This window comes from Misgurnus anguillicaudatus, chromosome 9 (assembly GCF_027580225.2).
Source record: "Misgurnus anguillicaudatus chromosome 9, ASM2758022v2, whole genome shotgun sequence".
Classification (NCBI taxonomy): domain Eukaryota; kingdom Metazoa; phylum Chordata; class Actinopteri; order Cypriniformes; family Cobitidae; genus Misgurnus; species Misgurnus anguillicaudatus.
In genome coordinates this window covers 19970829-19983978 of record NC_073345.2, presented here as the reverse complement: position 1 = coordinate 19983978, position 13150 = coordinate 19970829, and the positions used below count along the sequence as shown (strand labels likewise).

Here is a 13150-nt window from a genome sequence, read left to right as displayed (position 1 = left end):
GATCTGATTGGCTGACGCATGCGTTGTGCTTGAAAAGTTGAGAAATGTTCAACTTCTGCCACGAGCAACGGCAGTGACGCGGCGCCAATGGATCCACAATTCAGTTAGGCAACGCATGACGTCACCCATTAAAAGTTAATGGGAAGCGTTAACGCTTACGGCCGTGTGATATACCGATACAGATTTAAAACAACATGAAGGTTAGCAAATGATGCAATCATTTTCATTTTTGGGTAAACTATCCATTTAAGCTTGTGATTTTGTGTGACATCATTTTGTTCGTTTGGGCGAATTTGAGGCATATTACACATAAAATAAGCATTCAAGATAAACTTTTAATAATAACATTCACTGGTTTGATTTTTCTTTATTATAGTCGCTCACATAATTTTATCTTTTCATCTTTAACACTTCTAAAATAATCAATAGTGGGAGGAAATTGAAGGACAGGAATTTAAAAGCACGACTACATCCTGTAGAGGTGACAAGATGAGGTGATAGACTAAAGCAGATCAACAAACATCAGTGCTAATTAACCGCTAAAGGTAGACTTCTCATCTCCTAAACATCTCTCAATTTAATCTCAATATCATCAGCAAAATTATCTAAATCTAACACCATATAAGGCAAGATTGCACCCACGAGAGATGCTTAAAAATAGAACAGCAAACACCCAATAACGTCCACATTTTTGTAACCAAGATGCTACGAGTACAAAGCTTGATAAGAAGTCAAGGAGCGTGTTTAACAATTCAGAGCGGCGTGAAAAACCAAGACCATGTGATCACTCCTTTCAAGGCTTGGAGCTGATGGTCCCATCCATCAGGCATTCTGATCGGATAGCTTTTTCAGACGGGGATCAACAATAAAAACAGTTATAAACCAAGGATGGCAGACAGCTTGAATGATTTTTTCTGACAGCTATAAATATTGACAGGGCAGGATGCAATCTGGCGGGCTATTGTTGTGCAAATACCACCTTTTAGTGAGTCAGATGAACACCTGAGAATAAAAGGCTATTTCTCAACAGCCCACCTAAAAACTGCTCACCAGAGAGAAGGAGGAAACTGGTCTTTAACAAAGTATAGTTGACATTAAAAGCAAGGAGACAAATTATAGATAGTCCTATAAATGCATTATGTACGTTTCCCCAGATATGGGAGTGTTAGACAGGGCATAAAGAGCTGTAAGTTCATCTTAACTGAAACATTATTGCTTCTCTTGCAAAAATTAACCATTGTTTTTGTACTAAAACTCTAAAAAAGAATGTGTTAAATATTATTGTGTTATGCTATTTAACACACTGTCACTTTGTGTTGATTTTGTGTTATAAATAAATAAAAGAGGCAACACAAGCTGTGTTAAACACTGTAAAGAATTCTGTAGAAATTACAGTATTATTGGGTATTACTGGCAACTAGCTGCCTGTAACTTACTGTAGATTTTACATTTATGTTATTTACTGGCAACCGTTTGTTTAAAGTTAAATGAACATGAAACATTTTCAGTGTTTATCTTCTAAAGTACGTAACTGGCAACCAGCTGCATAATTACAGCAAATTTTTTACAGTGCACTAATAGTAAATAAATACTATGCATAACTATGGTGATTCAGATTTTTAAATGATACCCTGCCAACTCAATGCCGCAATAATACTGAATGAATTACTTTCTGGCATGCTTTTTGTGAAAGTTGTCAACATTTTCCTGAATTGAATGTAGAATTTACGAAATTATTCATGGTTTTATCATCGTAAAAGTGTAGTAACCATGTTTTTGGTGTATTGATTTTGTTGTCCCTAAATAGTAACATATTTGTGTTATTATTGGAACAACAGATTATTTTTCATATATTAATTATGTTAAGATCCAGTCTTAAAGGGACACTCCATTTTTTTTTTTGAAAATATGCTCATTTTCCAGCTCCCCTAGAGTTAAACATTTGATTTTTACCGTTTTGGAATACATTCAGCTGATCTCCGGGTCAGGCGTCACCAGGGGTTAAATTGGGATTTGTTATGTAGGGGGGCTCTGCGGGGAGGGTACTTTAAGGGGTAACATGTTTAATACTGATGATTGACAGCAAAGCCACTGGTGTGTTTTAATGACATTCTGGACCTCTGATAGGATTTGATAAGTTTTAACTTTAAATCTGTGCCAGAGATTGACCACAAATATTTTATAAAGAGTGTCTGAATTTTAAATTATGCAAATCTATGAGTTTGACACCCTTTATCCATTTGTTGCACATGTCATTATGCACAATTGATCAAACTTTAAATGAAGTAAAAGGAATCAACCTCCTTGAATAATTCTATAGAGAAGGCTACCCAAAAAGATTAAATTAACAAGAAAAGGTACAACACACAGTACTGTATCATCAACATGTCTAATAAATTAGCAATAGAGATTCCCTATGCTGGTCAGCAGCTAAAACAATCGTAAGGTTTGATATGTGTAATCAAAATACATAAATGTATTAAACTATACAATGAGTTATATGAAGTGTTATCCAGTTAACATACTGTAATTAGATGAGTGACATACATACTTTAGTCCTTAACACGTTTCTAGTCTTCTATTAAGTTTCCTCGACGTGGGCACCATTATTACCTCTCTCTCTCTGGTGAAATGTTATTTATTTTTAAAAAAATTTTGTACATGATTTTTTAAGGTAAAAAATGGTGTAAATTAAAAGAGCTCTTAAAGTCAAAGTCTCTCTCTCTCTCTCTCTCTCTCTCTCTTTCTCTCTCTCTCGCTCTCTCTCTCTCTCTCTCTCTCTCTGTTTGTTGATAGACTGTCTATTGAAATTCAAAGAAATATGGTGTATTAATGAAGTACTGTGCACTTTTTGTAAAAGAAATGAGTTGGTTTTGACTTTTTAAACATATATGTGAAGAAGAAAAAAAGATAAAGTGTGTGTAATTTATGATTAAATTGTTAAAATAAAAGAGCATTAAAACTCAAACTCTCTCTCTCTCCCTCTCCCTCTCTCTCTCTCTCTCTCTCTCTGTCTCTCTCTCTCTCTCTCTCTCTCTCTCTCTCTCTCTCTCTCTCTCTCTCTCTCTCTCTCTCTCTCTCTCTCTCTCTCTCTCTCTCTCTCTTGTCTCTACAATGTCAAATGATCCTGTGTGAAAGCCGTTCTTGAAGTTCCTGAGTTTATTCGCTCGAGTTGTATAACTTGCGCGAAGACGCGTTTAAAAGGAAAAGCGCGTGTTTCTGCGGCAATTGCGCCGCCCAATTCGCGTCATTTGCATCGCCCCGTGCGGGGACGCGTCTGATTGCGTCTTTGCATTGACTTTGTATGTAATCTACTCGCGCAAATCATTGAATTTGCGTTGGTGAGTATGCCCCATAATGAATGGAAACACCTTATTCCCTTCGCGTCAGTGCACACGCACCAGCGCAGCGAGTACACACGCACAAGCGCAGCGGGTAGACTGGCATGAGCAGAGCGAGACCTTCAGCCTATGTGCCGGAGCTTAGCCCCGGAGGGCCCCGGCCCAATTTAAACCCTGGGCGTCACCACTTTTAGCATAGTTTAGCACAATCCATTGAATCTAATTAGACCATTAGCATCGTGCTCAACAATGACCAAAGAGTTTCAATATTTTTCCTATTTAAAACTTGACTCTTCTGTAGTTACATCGTGTCTTAAGACGGACAAAAAATGTTAAGTTGCGATTTTCTAGCAGATATGTCTAGGAACTATACTCTCAAACTGGCGTAATAATCTAGGACTTTGCTGATGTAACATGGCTGCAGCAGGCGTAGTGATATTACGCACTGCCCAAAAAAAGTCCCCTGCCATTGAAAGTTACTAAGGGGACTATTTTCGGCTGCTGCGTAATATCATTGTGCCTCCTGCAGCCATGGTACAGCAGCAAATTTCTTGATTATTACGCCGGAAGGAGAGTCCTAACCATATCTGCCTAGAAAATCTCAAATTTAAATTATCCGTCGGTCTTAGTACACAATGTAACTACAGAAGAGTCAAGTTTTAAATAGGAAAAATATCCAAACTATATGTTGTTTTTTAGCGCAATGCTAATGTTCTAATCAAATTCAATGGATTGTGCTAAGCTATGCTAAAAGTGGTGCCGCCAGACCCAGAGATCGGCTGAATGGATTCCAAAAAGGTAAAAATCCAATGTTTAACTCTAGGGGAGCTGGAAAATAAGCATATTTTAAAAAAGTGGAGTGTCCCTTTAAGACTCGACCTATCTGAGAACATAAACGTTCTCCTCTGTGGTCTGTCCCATGCCCAAAAAAATCCCACTAACAATTATTTTACACCTCCTTAAGGTTGCTAAGAAAGGAAAAGACTGTACATTTTTCATAGACATGTAGGGTTTTCCTAAACAGCAAGAAAGGAAATAAAGTTGGATGTGGCTTCTGACAGTTTTTAACAGCTGCTGATGAATCCTGCTCACTATATGATGAAATATAAATGAATCGAACCTAAATATTTTGGAGATCGGCAGCACATTTCACTAAACAGAGTGGGATAGACACCACAGAATCTCTCTTTTAAGAAAATAAACATAAAATAAATATTCATAAATTGCAGGTAAAAATGTCCAAAACTCCTGGACCTGTGCCACAAATATGCAAATTAAACAGCTAATTAATGTCACTGTCATATGGATACCAATAAATTACATAAATAGATTTTATGTCACAGACCGCAAATATTTCCAGTGAATTTGTCACACTAGGGAGAGTTAAGCATCTTTGAGACCTATCCTGGGTTATTGAGAGCAGAATTATTGATGTCCTGCTACAAGTCATGTTTAAAGAGCCGGACATCACATGCACAAGAATGAGAGATCATCAATCTAGCCAGCTTATTGACAAAAAGCCCATCGATAACAGACACGCCGACACAACTGACCCGATGAGATACACTGCATGCGGTTCAATGGTTAAGTGCACAAGCAATCAAAGCTTGAACTCATTTTTACCAACAGAGCAGCTGTTGTTGAAGCTATGTCATGTCCAGACCTTTACAACCACCCCCAGTGCCCTCTCAAACCCTGACCCCTCAGCACCTGTTCATTCTCGGTGAAGATGCGGCGTCCAAAGCTCCAGATGATTTTGGGGGTGGGGTCACCTGTGGCCTCACAGGTTAGCGTGATCTTCTCCTCCAGCTCCGAAGCCGTCTGGTTTTCCAAGAACGTGATCCTCGGTTGCACTGCGGACACACACGTTTACACATTAACTTAAAGACGCTGCATTCGAATGCTCAGAAGGCTAAATAAATATTGATCGCCCTTGTGTAATTACTGAGCCTTTACAATAGCTGTGATGCCGAATGGTTCTCCTAAGCTGATGAGCTGTAAATTGTAGGCTTAAATAGATGAGAGAGCCTCTATTCTCTCGTTGAAGCTTGGTACTTCAATATTCAATCATTGCCTTGTTATAGTTTCATAATTCAAAGATAAACTTTGTTTAATGGATTCAAAGGTTGGTAGAGTGTTGCATTAGCAGCGCAAAGGTTCTGCGGTACACACAAACATATAAAATGAATAACCTCAATGCACTCTAAATAAAAGCATATTCCAAATGTATAAACAAAATGTATTTCTTGGTGCTTCATTACAGTCTGTGGTTGTCTGTGCTGCTGACAACAGGAAAAATGGTATGCATAGTGACTGTAGTTCAGTTTCATACATGCTCCTAACTGCTCATTTGAAGCACCATGGATTCTCAATGCGTGTTATATGCAAATTGCACCGTGAGCTTTAAAGTGAACACAGCAAGCAATACGCCTTATTCAGTCCGCCGCCATGTTAATTCCAAACCGAGGCTGTGAGGGATAGTGTGCTTTAAACCTTTGTTTTGTATAAGTATGCTGGAAATTTTACACATTTCCACAGGATAAAAAACTTTAGAAAATGTAGTGTTAAAATTAGATGGGACATATGACCTAATATGACATGCGAATAGCGCATTGTGTACATAATATCTGTTTTGGATATTAGCCTGTTGGCTAATCGCTAATTCTCATGTTGTAAGCATGTTTACTTTTCTTTAAAACACCAATATAGTGCAACAATGCAATATTTTATGATAACAACTAAGTTAACATCTCCAGTTTGTATAGAACAGAGTTTGTCCCATGTTATGTTTTTTCTCAACCACCATAGTACGATGCATAGTTGGAGAAACTAACTACCTGGTCAAGACTGTTTCCCGATAACATAGTAACTTTGTTGCACATTCATCGTTTGAACCATTTTGGTTCAACAACACAGTTGATGATGTCACATGGGAGGTGGAGTGGGGTGCGCGGGGCAAAAACTAACATGGAGTTAGTTGTAACACGACTGTTTACACTGTTGCACAAGGTTGAGCTTTTTGTTTTTCCGGTATTTTTTTCACGCTGCCAAAAGACACTCTCCTGCAAATTATTGGAAATGTATGATGTTTTTCCAAAGAGTTATTGATGAACGAGTGTTTTGGTGGCATGTAAGTAAATTTTTTCATCATATGTTTTTTTCGGTTTCTAAGTTGGGTGTGTAAGATACCAAATCCAACGCTATGTCATAAGGTCACGTCAAAGATTAAAATCGTAATGAAATAAATGACTAAAATTTCTCACATATTTAGACATTTGTATCCATTTATAATTGAACTATTGTTAGAAAAGGGCTGGATGAATGAATACAGTGTGGATACCTGTCTATTATAAACAGATATATAAACAATATCCACTTTAAGTATATAGACAAAAAAGTATTGAAATATTTGCCCACAAACTTAATTTTTAGCAAGTGTTACAACTAACCCCCTGCCTGTTACAATGAACCCCACCTATGGGGTGGGTTGTAACGTTTGCACTTCTGTCACGTTTGGTGTGGTTGTCCAAGAATGGAAAGTACTAGAAACAAACTACAAATGTTTATTTGTAGCAGAGATGTGTGTTGCTTGTGAATAAATAAAATTAATCAAACTCAAATCTTTTTTGAATGATTGAGCCAAAACCAAAAAGCATACGGTTGTGCCCCGCTCTCCCATACTAATTAATCTGTTAAATTGATTTAATGTCGGATTATTGCTGTAAATAACATACATTGCATCGGAAGACTGATTTTGTTATTGTGATTTTGTCCTCTGTTGTTTTATTTCAAGATTAATGCGCAAGTTCCGTCTTACGACACTCCTCCTAGGTATTCCACACTTTTCAAAAACAGCTTCTGTTTACAAACTAAAAGTCGTAAATTAGACTTTTTATATATTAAGAATGATGGATATAACATGCACTGCATGTTGCTTAGTTATTTTATTCAAAAGCTCCAGTCTACATGTCATAATAACAAGGAACTATGCTTCTAACCACAGCTCAACAGCTGTAGTTACAACCACACAAGTTTGCGAATGTCCACTGGAACGATGGTTTCGGTAAACACTTGAATCTTTAAACTATGCTAAAACGAGGAACTTGCGACCATAGTGGGCAAACAGTGCTTTTTGGAAACACACCCCAGGACGTTCATCCCTCACAGCCTCGTTTTGGAATCAACATGGCGGTAGGCAGAAAATGGAGTATAGCCATCATTTCACTGTCTAGGACTATAGACCCGATATAGTCTGGTTATGAGTAATACACTTTTAGCCAACCATTTTTACATGTCGCTTTTGCCAAAATAACTATACGATATTCCATTATGTAAGCATCATTTTATCTCATTTATTTTTGGGCTATGGTTAGACATCTATTACAGTTTTTTACAGACGCTAGGACACATTTCTCAATACTTGGGTCACTTTTGCAGGGCTCTTCACACAGTGAACAAACTTTCAGCTTGGCAAAGCAGTTCATTTTACATTCAAAATGCACTACAACTACCCAAACACTTTATTCAGGTCTCAAATCAACTCATTCTTCCAGAACACTAGCAAAGGTTGACAGCCGACAAACACACTTTGTCACCGACAAAACAATGACCTGAAAAACACTAACAACATGTAGCAGTATACAATGTTTTCTTGTGTAAAACAAGGACAAATCTCTGTTTATAATTCACTGCAATATATGTTACTGGAATTAATCAGACATGATGCAGACTTCATCAATATTTTATGAGGTTTATTTACTTTGCAATGATTTTTGTATTTAAAGCAATGATAATTCATCCTCAGTTTAGCCCACATAGACTTCTGTTGTGCTCACTGTGTGAAGAAGTTTTGCAAAAGTGACCAAAGTATTGAGAAATGTGTCCTAGCATCTGTAAAAAACTGTAAAGTTTCACAAATTTTAGCCAAAACACAGCGCTGTGTTTGGACGACTATAAACATCATTTAAATGCAAAATTGCTTAATGGGAGCTCACCCATAAAGATGGCTTACAGTACATATGCAAGTCGCTAAAAGCGCTGTATGCACACTACAGTGTGCACTACAAAGCACACAGAGCAGACTGTAAATGTATCTACAGTAATTAAATTGTCTTATCAAGGTCATATTGCAATTTCGAATTTTATTTAGATGAAATGCGCAGCCTGAGGAAAATTCATTGTAAACACTTGGCGCTAACAGCCATCTTGATAATTGCAAAACAGTGACGGTTGCACAACGACCGAGTCTTACCGAACACACTGAGGCTCACTTCCGCGCTCTTCTCTCCAGCCTTGTTTTTGGCGATGCATTGGTAATCTCCTTCATCAACCTTCTTGACGTCCTTAATGGTCAACTCAGATCCATCTTCATTCAGACTGTACTTCTCACCAGATTCCAGCACGATATTAGCACTGCAGGAGACAGCGGGTAAGGGGGAAAAAGGGATGTGTTTACTGTTTGGCCTTCGAGCTGTCACTTGCTCAGCAAAGCCATGAATACATGATGCCCCGTCGCCATCTACACCAGTAAAAAGAAAGCGCACGTGCATGCCCGTGAAATGGATTCTTCACCCAGCACTGTACGCTTTCTCTCATTGTGCCGGTGGTCCAGCAGGAAGTGCAGGGGAAATAAATACTGATTTCCTTTGTCACCTTTACTTTACTTGATGCTTTCCTGTCCCTGAGCCAATATACTGTGCCTGAAAGCCATGAAAATCATGCTGTTTTTCTTTTATGGAGGACCAATGCTTTTCTTTAAAATTGCTATGGTGCTGTGATCCAGTGTACTGACAAATCAAACCTAAGATCTCAATTTTTTCTTCAGGAAAGCCATAAAATTAGATGGGAAACAGACTATAGTGATATCAGAGTAAATCTAAAGAAAAGTATCTGTGATTAGGTTGATTTCTAAATAAAATATCCGTCTCCTGAACAACCTCTCACCAAAAACAATCTTCTCATAACACTAAATCAGTTTCTCATGGCACCAAATCACTCTGATCTCTTTGCTTGTAACAGCAGCGATTGTACAACAATAAAAAATGACCCCCGAATGACAGCACTGTCACTGAAGGAGAAATAAATGAGTCTGCGGCGAGCGCATTAGTCTCTCCCCTTTCCTGAGGCAAATCTCAGATCTGACATGATCTCCACCCCATCCTTATCGATTCACATTGACCAAGACTTGGTTAAGGTCGCTTGAGTTTTCAGTTACAGCCATGCTGAAAGCTGCCAGTTACCATAGCTCCAAAGCTGTCACAGCTGACAAAGGCTGAAAGGACGAAACAATGTCTCTGCCATTCATAGCGCTTTCAGTTTACAAGCTTTAATAATGCTCATCCCTTTTCTCAATGGGCTGAGGAAAAAGCTAAGCTTTCCCTACAGAGATTTGGCTAAACTTCATCGGTGCTGTTTGGCACAGGAAGATAAGGGGGCAGTCGGACACGTACCGCACCCAAGTGACCGTGGGTTCTGGGTAGCCATCTGCGTAACAGCCCAAAGTTACAGCCTGGCCGATGTCCGCAGTGGCATTAAGCTCAGTGTAGCGGGTTCTGACACTTGGCAGAACTGAGAGAGAGAGACAGAGAGAGAGAGAGAGAGAGAAAGAGAGAGAGAGAGAGGAGAAAGTAACAATCAGTAACATTAGTAGTCATTTGGTATAGTTGACCTCTAAAAATTTACTTACTGTAGTATCCAAGCAACTGTTATTTTTTATAAAACAGGAAATTTTTTAACATAAATGACATTATAAACAAAATGAGGACCCACTTTATTTTACGATGTCCTTCTTACAGTTTAATAATACATTTAAGTACTTAAAGTACTTAAGTATATTTGATACTACTATAGGGTTGGGGTTCGGGTTAAGGATAGTTGCATGTACGCATTATTTACTGTTATTACACGCTTGTTAAAATGCTTGATTCTGATTGGCCAGTTTATTCCCAGATAACAAGCACTTAAAACTAATGGTAACCCGAATACGGCAAATAATTTTGACAGGTAGGGTTTAAAGGCACACTTCACTTTTTGAAAAATTCTCATTTTCCAACTTATATTAGAATAAATATTAGATTTTTACCGTTTTGGAATTAATTTCGGGTCTGGCGCTACCACTTTTAGCATAGCTTAGCAAAAACATTGAATCTGATCAGACCATTTAGCATTGCGCTCAAAAATAACCAAAGAGTTTTGATATTTTTCCTATTTGAAATTTAACTCTTCTGTAGTTACATCGTGTACTAAGACCGATGGAAAATTAAAAGTTGCGATTATCTAGGCAGATATGCTTGGGAACTATACTCTCATGCTGGCGTAATAATCAATGAAACTGTAAGGTCCCCTTAGTAACTTTCAATAGCAGGGGACTATTTTCAGGTACTGCGTTTATTTTACTCTTTCGCCGCCATTGACAAGGTATCTCGTCAATCAAGAGAAAACGCTTCCCCGCCAATGACGAGTATTTCCGTCTTTCCGTTTGAAAGCAGAGGGTCTGTTCTTTCATTTGGTATATTGTATGTTTATATATTTGAAGAACATCATTTTCTGGAAGGCTTTAAACTTTTGTGAAAATCATGAAAAACGCTGGAGCTGGCTGGCAACTTTAAAAAAAAAAAGGTTGGCGGTGAAAGAGTTAAGCGCAATGCTAAATGGTCTAATCAGATTCAATGGATTATGCTTAGCTATGCTAAAGTGGTACCGCCAGACACAAATATCGGCTGAATGGATTCCAAAAACGGTAAAAATCAAATGTTTTACTCTAGGGGAGCTGGAAAATGAGTATATTTTAAAAAAAAGTGGAGTGTCCATTTAATATTACACAAAAAATAAACATAAATATGTCTTATAATAACATATATGACATTGTACTGTATTTACAAATGATTAAACCAAATAGTGTGTTCTTGATATTTAAACGTCTTGTTTTATCTTAAACCCGAAAGTAAACAGGTTTTCCTTGCGGAAGGTCTGAATTCGTTAAAAATGAGCAAATAAAATAATTCTAATTAATACTTAATGTTCCTTACCTTACTTATGAGGTAAATAGCTGTGTAATAAGCGAGATAATGTACAGGCAGTCGGTTGTCTGCAAGGTTTTTAGTGAACTCTTTCTTTAAATAGCTAAAATAGTCAACAATAAATGAGGAGCTCAGATGCAAAAGCTGATGATATTGATATGAATGATATTAACCCAATGCTCTCGACATGTATTATATGTCCATCAAATCTTCTTAATTTCAGCCTCAGGCCATTTAGAAATACTGACTTGTTGGCAAAATCCATTAAGAGTCTGATAAAACATGCTCAATTCCAAGAAAACATGTTAGATGCACTTAGATGATTTTGCTTCTGAGCTCTTCAAATGTTACTCTCTTTGAATATTTACTTCTGTATAGAGTTAATGGACTGAATCTGTATAAACTGTCAGCTCCTGTGTGCATATGCAGTCACGGAGCTGGTGGCTCTAGATTGAATCCTCACCGTTGACAGTGACCTTGATGACCCTGAAGTCGATTTCACCCCGGGCCATGATGCGGCCCTCACAGGTGTAGTCACCCTCATCTGTCTTCTTGATTCCGCGAATCTGGAGGTGGTTGTTGCTCAGGACCTTGAAACGGACTGTGGATGAGAGAGTAACAGAGAGAGAAAGAGAGAGAGAGAGGGAATACAAAATGAGACAGTAATTACTCTTGAGTAAGATAAGAAGTCTATGTTAACGAGCCTCTCATTACATGCTGGGCAGCAAAATGACTCAGTAGCACAATTGATACCACACCGTCTCCAAGCATAAAATCATTTTTATGGTCCTTTCTGTGGTGCTTTTGTATTTAGGCCAAAAGTAAAGGTGTATATAACAGCTTTTCAGTCCAGACAAAGCCTGTGTTCTGAATGGAGTACTGACTGACGTATCTGTAAACTGAGTGCTATTTTTTATAAAGTAAACATTTACATTGACATTCAGTCATTTATTCAAAGCGACTTACAAAATCTGTGGAGTGTTCCTGAAAAACAAAATGTCTGCCAAATGCGTAAATAAATGTAAAACATAAGTAAAGAAAACAAGAGTCATTCATCTTGTGGACAAACATTTTAAACACTAGTATTCTACGTTGTCATCCCATATTGCTCATGAGTGACTTGCAGCAATTATCTAGAAAATAAAATATTTTGGCATTTATTTTTAATTTGTGTTAAAAATATCATGTTTAAACTGTTACTCCCAACAGAACCAAAGTGATTTGTGCTCTATCTGAGCTAAAAGTACCATCAGTCACACAAAAACACAAGAGCACAGAAGAGGTTAACAAAAGTAAAGATGGAAAATGTGTTGTTTACATAGAGCTGTTTGGCTTTAAGCTGTACTACAATTAGTGGTTTGCAGTAAAACACATCCAGCAGCAGGCCGTGAGTTCATGTGAGACTTGCGGTCGCTTCAGAAGTTTGAGGGAGGAGCCACTGCTGGTTAAAATAGTTTATCTAAATAGGGCTTGAACTAGTAAACAAAACAGCGCAGATGAAAACTTTCAGGCTTTAGATGTTATTCGTTATCAAAGATCAGACGTTGCAGTTTTGCTGTGCTGAATCGCATGTGCTGTGGGGCTGTGCTGAGCACACATACTGAAGCACAAGAGTGGACAATTTTGACAGGAAGAATACAGGAAAGGATGTTGAAGACTTAAAACAGAGAGAGAGAGAGAGAGAGAGAGAGAAAGAGAGAGAGAGAGAGAGAAATGAAAAAAGTGTAAAATAGAGAACGGCAATGGTAAATAAGGTGGGAAAAAGGAGTAAAAAGAGAGGCATCTAAATTA

At 37.9% G+C, this 13150-nt stretch overlaps 1 protein-coding gene across 7 annotated transcripts in view; it reads right to left on the bottom strand.

Annotated features, from left to right (window-relative positions):
* ncam1a (neural cell adhesion molecule 1a) overlaps nt 1–13150 on the bottom strand; it is a 311353-nt gene that overhangs the window by 93035 nt on the left and 205168 nt on the right. For all 7 annotated transcript variants that reach the window (XM_055180863.2, XM_055180866.2, XM_055180867.2 and 4 more), the window contains exons 5-8: nt 11823–11960; nt 9791–9908; nt 8593–8753; nt 5052–5194 (exon numbers count right to left, since the gene is read on the bottom strand). In XM_055180863.2, the coding sequence (XP_055036838.2) occupies nt 5052–5194; nt 8593–8753; nt 9791–9908; nt 11823–11960 (560 nt within the window). The remainder of the gene's footprint in view (nt 1–5051; nt 5195–8592; nt 8754–9790; nt 9909–11822; nt 11961–13150) is intronic.